The sequence below is a fragment of the Scylla paramamosain genome, chromosome 4, assembly GCF_035594125.1.
Source record: "Scylla paramamosain isolate STU-SP2022 chromosome 4, ASM3559412v1, whole genome shotgun sequence".
NCBI classification, from domain to species: domain Eukaryota; kingdom Metazoa; phylum Arthropoda; class Malacostraca; order Decapoda; family Portunidae; genus Scylla; species Scylla paramamosain.
Window position 1 is genome coordinate 19,989,273 of NC_087154.1, and position 11,725 is coordinate 20,000,997.

Below are 11,725 nucleotides of genomic sequence, written 5' to 3' on the forward strand. Positions count from 1 at the left end.
AAAGGATGATCATTTTCAAGCATAAAAGCACTAGTCACCAATTTAATGGGAGAACAAAACCATTTTAGTCCAGTACAGTCAATAGAGGGAGATGCCACACCTCTTGTGTTCAGAATTTTGAGTACACTAGCACTGCATTTTCTCTTCCATAATGGTTTGTTTGTTTTTTCCAGTGTTTTCTCTGCACCTGTCAAAGCATGTTTTCACCCATGTTCATTTATTTTATCCAATATCTTAAGATGATAATCACTTAATCATTATCTGTAAAATACCCAGTAATCATATACTGATAAAACTCTCCAGCCTTTTCCTTAGTTATCAATTTATCTGATTTTGTCTTAGGTGGTTCTTTTTCTCTCATTGTTGATTTTGTCCTGAGTAATTAGTGTTTGCCAATTGGAATAGTCTGAAGTATAGTATGTGAGTTCAAGTCAAAGAATTAGTGGCACCATATGTCACTGATAGGCATTAGATGGTCTCAAGTGAACAAAACACACTGAAGACTTAGTTCACCACAAAGTCTCACCTGTCACAATGTCTGTCAGTGTGTGCTGTTTAAATATTAGTTTTAATCCTTCAAAAGGAAATGTTAATAACTTGTACATGTTTGATATTTCTTATACTTCAGAATATTTCAAAAAATAATATTTGATCAATATCAGGAAATTCAACACAGTGTTTATAACATTGCTAATGTTTGTTTTTCTTACTGCCTCTCCTCCCTTGGCTGTTGTTGCTTGATTGCTTGATTCTGCTTACATTTCACTCACCTTTTTTTTTTTTTTTTTTTTTTTTCCCCAACTGCCATCTGCCTCTTACTTTTGTTGTATTTTTTTGCTTGTTTGCTTTTGCTGCTTGTTCAATCTGTGTTTTTCCCTTCAATTTTTTCTATTACTTTCTAATTGTCATTCTGTTCACAATTTGCCTCTAATTCAAAATGTCTTAACTTTCTGCCTTTCTTTCAATACTGTCATATTAATGTTATGCATGAATTATGTACATGTGGCTGGCAACATCATTGATGTCAAAATATACAACAATATGAAATTATATATGGTAAAATTTGCATAATATCTGCTGCACTGCCTTTGATGCACGCACACACTGTGCTGGTGCTGCTGTGCTGCTGTATTGCCGTGCTTCCTTGCCGCTACACAGGTTAAATCCTCACAGAGTGCCAAAAAGGCAGCTTCCCTGCGTGCCAAATTTGAGAAGTGGGAGTCTGAGGTGGAGCGTAACAATGAATATAACCAGAGCATCGAGAGGTACGAGGACGAGGACGAGTGCATGCCCTCTATCGACACGGCCCGAAACCTCCGTGCCATGTTTGAGAACAAGGCTCAGGAGTCAACCCAGCCGGTCGGTCAACGTCCCAAGGTCAAGGTCAACAGATTTGTGGTAAGTACCTGAGATCCTTCATTTGTGTTTAGGTCATCAGGATGAGCAGAATTTTTGAAGTAAAGCAACACAAAGGTTACTCCACAGGGAATGCTGTAAATCTCATGAGGTCATCAAGCTGATGACATTGTTTTAGTAACCTGTCAGTGGTGGTCAGCACTTGACTTGGTTTGCCTTCTGTTAGAAGCAAGTCTGTGATGTCATGAGGTTGATCAGTGAATATCACAGTGAGGAACAGATAAGGAAATTAGTTATATTCTTACTTAGTATACTATGTACATATCTAATAACAAGACTAATAATATGATCCATAAATAGCCACTCACATTACTGATATTTCATCAACACAGTCATGTACAGTGCCACCCTGAGTTTCATGGTATCCAAGTTATGTAATCCTCAAGTTTCGAGCCGAGTCCTAAATTCTTACTATCCCAACTTTCGTGCATTATTTCCTCAAGTTTTGTGCTTTCATCACATATGGGATACACCTTCTTATCATTTGCATCACATATAGCAAAAGTAAATACATATATGCTGTGTATTGTACATTCATTTCATTCAGTTTACATTCTTGAACATATAAATTTTTATGTGTTAACTGCAACACTATTCACATCAGCTTGCATGCAACAGAGGAGAGGAAGGTTGGCAACAGTACCACCACATTGTGAAAAAACAAAAATAAATGAGAGGTATCTTATTATTGTGGCAGATGTGATGGCACTGCACCATTGCGTCACTCAGGATTTATGGACGAAATATACATACACACACAGTTTTAGATGTGATGGTGCTGTACCACCACACCCCCAAATGTGGGGGCATCACACACACACACACACACACACACACACACACACACACACACATTATCGTTATTATTATTATTTTACACACACACACACACACACACACACACACACACACACACACACACACACACACACACACACACACACACACACACACACACACACACACACACACACACACACACACACACACACACACACACACACACACACACAGTTTTAGATAGGATGGCACTGCACAGCCACACCACCAAATTTGAGAACAAAAAACACACACACGCACACACACACACACACACACACACACGCACAATTTTAGATAGGATGGCACTGCACAGCCACACCACCAGATATGAGGACAAAACACACACACACACACACAAATTGTTTTAGATGTGATAGCACTGCACTGCTGCACTGTCAATTCATGCTTTGAATGTGATGACAAAACACACACACATATTCACTCATACAATCAGAATAAATAAGCATTTTCAAGTGTTTTCAACAACCCAAGTTTTATGACCCTTGAATTTAGCACTATGACTTTGGAGAAAAGCAATTGTGAAACTCGAGAGGGTACTGTACATTGTGCTGATCTTCGTGCCCAATGAAGGCGTTTTGACTTGTGGCTCAAATGTTTTTCAGCAAGTGACAGATTCCATTTACCTGCCATTTATGCATGATTGCCATGAATATATACTTGGAATGGGAAGATAGGATTGTATGGTTATATACCTGTGATGTTGATGTGTCACATAAGGTGACTTGGTTTCCTTCAGGTGATCTATGAGTGTAGTACAACATTGTTATTAATGTTTTATTTTTACATGACAATGCATGGTAGCCTTTAATGTGACATGTGTAAGATTTTAATTTGTATTGCTTTAATGAACTTATCATGGCTTCCTCTCCTAAAATATAAACATATCATTCATTCATGTTGTGAGCTTGACAGTTATGGTAGTTGCTATTTAACATACATTGTGTGAAAAAAGCTGCATGTAAATATAATGGATGATTGTTTCTCATATTTTGGCATGTATGTTATATTCATGTAACTAGAAAAAAATTATGCAAGGGCCAAAGAGTGCAAAAGTGAGGGAAACTGTTCTCAAGATGCTGAAAAATAAACTTCAGATCTATCCTGTATAGATAAAAGTACTTTTAAAAAGTAACTTACGGGATTATTTTTCATGGGAATGAGTGAGAGAGAGAGAGAGAGAGAGAGAGAGAGAGAGAGAGAGAGAGAGAGAGAGAGAGAGAGTGCTTTTTCCAGGTCTATATCTTCCTGCATGGTGTTACAGTTTTTTCTTTGCCTTGTATGTGCTTAACTAATAACTTTATGCAAATGAAACTTGAAAAGAAATATATAATTAGTGTAAATATTAATAATATAATAAGGAACATATGAAATTGAACCATCAAATGAAAATAAATAACTTGGAGCATTGAATACACATTCTTTGAGTGTCCACCTGTTGTCCACTTGATGCTGTTAACTCACACTGGAAGGAAGGCTCCCTCAACATTTTTTTCTTGTGTCTTGCTCAACTGCACTCAAGCTCTGTACCTGACTGAGTGAGTTGAGCAGTGTCAAGGCAGAGAGATTCAACTCAATGATCTTACAACACATTTTCACCTGCTGAAGGCCTTACATTGTCTTCCCAATATTTGTGACTTGTGTGTTAGCCACTGAAAGGATAAGTTGCCACCTCACCAGAAAGACTGACCAATGAACTTTCACATCGCCAGAAAGATTAGCTACCCAAGATTTGGAATGGAAATGTGAAATCATAAATTATCAGACAATACTGTTTGTTTTCAAGACCAAGGAGGACAAGCAGGACAGGTAACTGTATCTGCTAGGGGTACTGATCTCCATAACCTTGGTGGATATTCTCTGAATTTTGTCCTCATATCTAGCTCTTTGAATGTCAGTAGACACTCCAGAGGCAAATCTTTGTGGTACAGCAATTAGTAGTGTTAGTGTGAACTAATTGTTCTTTGCTTTGTATGGATTACTCGAAGCATGCAGTGTAGTAAACATGAAATGCATTGTAAATGTGTCTCTTTGATGGTTTTCTTGTAACTGAGTATATTTCCAATACTTTGCAAACACTGAAAGATGAAGGTCTGTAAGCTTTCTCTCCATTTACTTTATGTAAATCCTTACATATGGCTTACTTGAATCATCTCTCAGAGTTTGTGTTCATTTTGGTAACACTGATATTGTTGTGTGGTTAACCACTAGTAGTTGCACGAAGCTAATTCTGTGAATTTGATGAACAAGTGCTTCATTGATGATGCCCTGCCTCCCCCTTCAGTGAAGACCTGCCTCAGCCCAGGTGCCTCAGCCTTCCTCCATCATCACTGCTCAGCCATCGCCTCAAAGCTCACTGCTCATCGCCCAGTTTGTTAAGTGTTTCCTGTGTGAAAATGCTTCCTTGTAATGAAATAAATTTATGTATATATTCTAAGTTTATCTATTTATGTACTATGTCAGTATTTTCAGTGAATACACAATTTTATGAGATCAGTTCTAAGTTGACAGAGATTTAATGGAAGTATAATTAATATATTAAAGAACATCTGTAATATTTTGAGTTCAAAAGAATTGTAAAGCAGATAAATAGTTAAAGTTCTAAGAGTAAATTATAAGAAGGCATTCATAGGAGAGATAAGGAAGCATTGCCTGACTGCATATGTATGTATGTATGGACCTCAACTGAGACACGTTGATATAGTTTGTTCCATTTTATTGCCTCGTTGATTTTCAATATGCAAGTCACCACTCAGACTTGTACTTGAAGACAGAAGTGGAAGAAAGATTTAGTTAATGATAGTTTTAAGTTGTGGGTTATGGGATAGATAGATATTTGGCAGTGATATGGTGGTGTCTTTTTTTTTTTATATATAATGCTCTTCCAGATGCTTGTGTTGTCTTTAGTGTCTTAGGTGATGGTGCTTAGTCCAGCACTTGACTCACAAGAGGCTGCCTTGTGACTTCCAAAACTTTAGATGTCTGCAAAGTATGATGGCAAATTTAGCAAATGAAAAGGTAGCTTTCATTAGTTGCCAGTGACCAGAGATGAGCTGCAGTGCTCCAGGTTACTGATTTTTATATTACTAGTTTTGGATCAGCTCTGCCTCAAGATCAGAGCAGCTGAAGTGCCATGATTATGATTTGAATTAATGCTGTTAGCATATGTTATAATTCTGAATTACTCCATGAAAGAATATAAACTACAGAGTAATATGCTTTACTGCTGTGTGATTATTCACTTAACAGAGTACTGTACCTCTTTAAAAAGTGAAAAGCTTGTGAAACATTCACTTATGTATAAATTGCTTACATTTGTCATTGCTAGAGCACAACATGTGACTTTGAAAGTTAGTATATGTATGGTGATTTTGAGAACTTAAGTGTGAGACTGGTGTTATTGACTTTGAGAAATATTGTGATGAGAGAAGTGAATGTTGAGTGGCTGTGACTGTCCCGTGCCGTACACCACCCACTCCTGCACTCATTGGACTGGCATGTCTGGTACATCTGTACTTGCTTCTACACTGTCCTGTTGTCAGCTTGTCTGCAAATTATCAGATTTTTACTCTGTATTGTTTATCAGTGTCAGACTTGTAAAGAAAGAATTTCTTCATTGTATTCATTGTATTATATCTAGAATGCATGGAATTATCTAGAATAAGTAGCATAAAGATGAAAGTAATCTGTGCACTGTTATCAAAACTGAATCTTTTGAATGAAGTTACTAAAATATTGCCTCCTTCCACATTAAATTCATACATTCTATTTGCAAGTTTTGTTGAATATTAAAAAATCTTCCCAGATGCCTTAAAAGTGTTTATAATCGTAAGCCATTAAGACAGATATTGGCGAGTATTCAGAAAATTATTCATAGTAGGAGTCAGTGCAGTAGAAGTAACTTGAGTAACATTGCTTAAGTTGATCCTTAGCCTCACCTTGGAAATGTACTGAAGTGGAATACATTTTCTCCCTCACTCCACCTGAGGTACACTAGACACATGGTAGCAGTCAAGTATTAATTGTCATGGGTATTAAAATTGTGTATGGAATACTGTAGATAAAATAGGTCTCAGTTATTTGCCAAAGTTAAGTTCACAGAAGTGAAGTTTGTGGATCACTGAGTCATCACAACTCAACAAGTGATGTGGTGGCACATTACAACACTACCTGTGTGTGATCCTGTCCCTTCCATAGTTACTTTCATCACCAAAAAATGTTATAGGGTTTATGTTACCATTTGAATTTTTATGTATTTATCAACTTTGTATTTTAAATTGGTTAATAAACTACAACATTATATGTGTATAGCTCAACATTGCCATTTTCTAGGGAGAAGGAACTACAGTTTATGGTAAGACAAAGAAATATTTATTTGTTTGTTTTGTGGTTATCTAAAAAGACTTTCTGAAGTGTTGATATTAGAGAAATTTGGTCATATCTAGTTGAAACTAACTTATGATTTCTTTGTGCTATTCTTTTGTAATACTTGTTTTAGTCTGTTGATTTTTACATGCATTTTTTTTTTTTTTTTTTTTTTTTTTTTTACAGAAGTGACAAATGTATTAATATGAAAATAGTGTATATTCAGTGTGCATATACATACATATATAATGCATCACTAACTTGATGGCCTAATACATCATTATGGTGTGACTGAAGACTACTAATGCGTGACAGGTCACTGAGTGCTTGATGGTTCATGCCACTGGGTCCACATCTACATAGTTAAGATGCAGATCACTATTGTGGCTCTTGCGGTTTGAAGCATGCAGACTAATTCCTGAACATCCGTTATGTAATAGTTATTTTTATTCTTTTTTTTTTATTTTATATATATATATATATATATATATATATATATATATATATATATATATATATATATATATATATATATATATATATATATATATATATATATATATATATATATATATATATATATATCTCAAGGCTGCCTTAGTCTTTTTTTTTTTAATATTTAAGACAGTTTCATATTTTGATAATATCTGCTTAGAACTTGCAATAAGATTTCATTTATCCTTTTAAGTTGTAATTTTCATGGAGGAACAATCCTGATTTGAGTTCAGTTGTGGAACTTCTTCCTATGAGCTACTGGTTGCCAGACATGTGTGTTATTCTGTTCAATCTTTGTACTCTCAAACATGTCATATTTACACTTGTTCCCTTCACTGATTCCCATATGATAAGTCATTTGACATCTCACTATTATAAAAAAAAAAAATGTTAATGAAACTTCTTTATTGATAGTATCCCTATTGATGGAACATATATGTAGGTCTATTCAGTAATCAGTCATAATTATGATAACTGTAAACTGACACAGTTTTGTCAGTCACTAATACAAGGACTGCCATTACAGGGTGGTGGGGGTGACAAGTGCATGTTGTGTGACCACACAGTCTATGCCATGGAACGGCTGGAAGTGGCTGGACGGGTGCTCCACAAAAATTGCTTCAAGTGCTGCAAGTGTAGTACAAAATTAAGGTGAGTGTTAGTTTGTACTTCAGTGTTCTTGACTATACTGGTGCAACCAATAAGTCAGGAAAAGTTAATGAACATACACATAAAGGAACATTTCAGCAAGCTTCTGGACACAGGTGAAGAATTCATATAATTTTATTGAATTATGGTGATCTAAGTCATCAAATATTTTTTGTTGATTTAATCTTGCAAGGTCTTTTCAGTGAAAGAGAGGTAGAAGACTGGAAACTACTTTTTTTCTACTTTAAAGATACCAAACTTTTTCTTTTCAGTATGAACACATTCTCTATAGGTGGTGATGACATGTACTGTACAACCCACTATAAGCAGGCGTTTACCGAAAAGGGCACCTATGATGTCTTTACCCCAAACAAAGGCAAGTGGACTCGGAAAATTGAAGCTACCAACTCTGAGTCTTCAAAGAGCCAAGAGTAAATGCTCTTTATGAGAGTAATTAGACATTCAGAGTAACCAGAGACCTCATTTTAATTGTGGATGAAGCAGATTGTTATGCTGTATAGATTGTGGTGGTTTGGCACTAACATGAAGAATGCATGAATGAAAGGATATAGTTTTAACACCATTCAGATTGTAATTCTACCTGTCCACAAATTCATTTACTAGACTGCTAGCAGCATACTGAATACTGATTAAGGAAACGTACCTGTTATTGATTCCATCACTTAGTCATATTCCATCACTTAGCCCTGATATGTGAGAGAACAAGAAGACCTTGGCTTTCAGAACAACACATTTAAGGCTAAAATATATAGCTAGACTTAAGCCTTCCAGAAAGAGATGCAAGGCTTTATAAAATCCAGAATAGCAAAGATATTCAAGATGTATCTGGTAAACATCACAGTTCATGATTAGCAAGTGGAACTAACTGCATTGATTCAAGATCATCTTAAGCCAAAGTTTGACATTAATGAGAAGCATCACATGAAATGTGGCAACAATGCTTCATTTTAACACAGGACTGTCAATCATTTTGCTTCAGTAGGCAAACCAAGTTCTATTCAACCATCCACTTGTACTTGTGCCTATAGGACAAACTGGTTTGTCCACGAACCACATATTAATATATGAGTATGTACATGAGCAGCAGGTTGCAAGATGTGTTATGCCAGCCCCAAATATTGCAGGGAACAGTCTACTTTATCACCAGTCAAATGAGGAAACTGGTGTCTAGTCTTAGCTGAATCATTATCCTAAGTTCCAATGAAGTGTGCTAACCCTTCACCACAGCATTGTTCACCCCCCACCCCTACTGCTGACAGATCTGAAAATGGCCATCTGAATCCATGTTCAGGCTAGTGAGAGAAGCCCAGTCTCTTGGCACTTGTTTTGCAAGTATTCCAGAGAAAGTTGTCTTATGTGGCTTCGGTAGCCTGATGTAGTTTGGACCTGTGGTGCACTGATACTGTAATGATTTATCACATATCAGGTAGGACTGCAGTTGTATGGTAGTACAGTAGAGTGGTATGCCACGTAGAACTTGTTTAGTGAGAAGTGTCATTTGTATAAGAGTAGATGTTGGTAAGCATTGGATCACATGGTGTAGACTAGTCATTGCACTCAGATAACAGTGTTTCTTAACCACAGTACAATGTCACCTGCCAGACCCCAAAGCTGACTGGGAGTATCCTAGATTCACATTTATAATAATATTGATGACTTGCCCACCACCATTATCATATAAGTAGAGTTGCCACAGCTTATGTGGTCACAAGCTCTTAACTTTTTGATTTCCAATCTAACTTATTTATGCTCAGGATCACCTGTTAAGGCTCCCTGAGGTGGAGGGTTAAGGGGCTGGCGGGAGGCAAGTGACACGCACCACCACTCCCTGCTAGGGGTCGGTCACACCAGGTCCCTGATGGCACAAACACCTTCACTCCTGTGATTCACTCCTCTTGAGTTGTATGTAATTTTTTTATTGTATTATTTTAATTTTTTGTATGTATTACATTTTATTTGAGTAGAAATTGTGTTGTCAAAGACAACCATATGTTTCGCACATGTGGTAATTACTGTACTTTTAGTTTCACTTTTCATAACAATGATAAGAAACTGTCTCACATGTAGGTTGCAAGTGGTAAGACATAAAGATTGCAAGAACTTCACAAACCTTTTTATCTGGCAAGTCAAAAAGTAAAAACCTCATTAAGAATACCTTAAGAATTCACCCACAAGACAGTGAGAGGTTTATTAAATATAACTTGTATGTTTTTTTCAATTGTTAATTTTTATCTTAAATACACATGCAACCTACATTTCTGTAGCTACACAGTACAGTATACACATTCACATTAACATATTCCAAATTTTTAGTTATCAATGTGAGGATCATCCAGTGAAGAAAACACAACTATATTCAGTGGCTGGTTCTGGTGGAGTAATTTTTGCTCTTTAGGGACACAAATATAATACTCGCTCATTTATTCATTAAGTGCCTTTTTTACTGTTGTTTGGTGAAAACATGCTGCAAAAATTCTTTTCATATTCTCATCATAACCTTAAGTTATTTGCTAAATACCAAGACTGATTGGGAATACAATGGCTTAAAGTCAATAGGCCATAAATATCAATAGAAGACTGAAATACGTAGATCAATGAGTGAGCGAGAGCATTGCCCAGTCAGTGTCACCATGTTCCTGAGTCCTCAGGTGACAAACTTGCTACACCAGAGTCCATGTCACCAAAGTATAGGGACTCATCTGTGTGCATCTTATTTCAGCAACATTATTTTGCCTTGTCTGATGTAGTTTTAAGCCTCATGTAGGGAATGCATTTTACATATCACTCATTAGTTTTCTCCTTGATGATTTTATCCAAAATGGGAAGCTAATTCACCAAGTTGAACATTAGTTTTGTCTAATAGATCACACAGTATTTATGTATTTATGATGCTGCTATTTCAAAGAACACTTAGTTTTCAGACGTGAAAATTTTATAGAATTTTTACATACATCATTACAAAACAGATCTTTGTGTTTTATGAACAGGACACACCTAATTATCCAGGATTACCTACTTGTTCTCACATTAGTGTTACTTATATTGTATATACTTTGCCTCAAGAGTGTTCCTTGAGATAATTAGATCTTTCATCTCATTAGCATCACAATGCTAGAAAGAAAATACATCCTTGCTACTTTAGGAAGCAAGTGGGTAACAGTTCTGTGTGACTTTTAATCCAACTGTCCACTCTAAGTTTTCTTGACACAATGTAAATGCTAAAATAAGTTTTAAATAGGAATTTCTGAAGAGAAAATCTGTTGATCGGCTGGCTGACTAAAAATTCCTTGTATGGTGCTACAGCACTGTCATGAAGTGCCAGTGTGTTCACTGTGCATGTCTCCTTTTCCTCTCCTCTTAAGCCATTAGCCACATTTCAATGTATCTTATGGTACTGTTAACACAGTTTATGTATCCTGTGATTAATGGCATTTTTAGCAAACCCTTGGTATGTACTTGATCCTACTGACATCAACTGGAGATGCTTTGTTTCGATGAATTGCATGTCACGTGTAGATTCCTTGTTAATTTTTTATGTATTAACTTTGGCTGAATTCTAATTTTACTCTTCAATACCAGAATGCTAGAGAAGGGATCATGCAACAGTTATCATATGACAAAACATTTCCATCTTCTAACACATAATTTACATCACACCTTTGTGAATTTTATTAACCTTGTTTATATCCATATCTAAGTCCTAAACGTGTCAAGGGAGAACAGAAAAGTCAGTCAGCCTCAGGAAAAGCTGTGGTGCCAAGGTTTTTGGTGCCTTGCTGTTATGATAGGAAAACCAAACATGTATGTACATCACATTCAGTTTATATAATAACGAGTTAAGTATTTGCTATTAAGTACTATGTATATGATATTATTGATGCACTATTTACACTTAATAAAAACAAAGATGTAATTTACTCATTTATTGATGAACCATATT

The 11,725-nt window shown here is 36.0% G+C and overlaps 1 protein-coding gene across 22 annotated transcripts in view; it reads left to right on the forward strand.

Moving 5' to 3' along the window:
• LOC135099804 (titin-like) overlaps positions 1-11,725 on the forward strand; it is an 88,124-nt gene that overhangs the window by 71,644 nt on the left and 4,755 nt on the right. For 9 of the 22 annotated variants that reach the window (XM_064002335.1, XM_064002334.1, XM_064002354.1 and 6 more), the window contains 3 exons: positions 1,159-1,398; positions 7,643-7,767; positions 8,037-11,698. The exons of 1 other annotated variant lie outside the window; for it this stretch is intronic. In XM_064002335.1, the coding sequence (XP_063858405.1) occupies positions 1,159-1,398; positions 7,643-7,767; positions 8,037-8,199 (528 nt within the window). In that variant the 3' untranslated portion in view covers positions 8,200-11,698. Of the gene's footprint in view, positions 1-1,158; positions 1,399-4,540; positions 6,557-7,642; positions 7,768-8,036; positions 11,699-11,725 lie in introns of those variants that run through there. 12 more of the 22 variants (XM_064002345.1, XM_064002348.1, XM_064002351.1 and 9 more) reach the window with 5 other exon arrangements.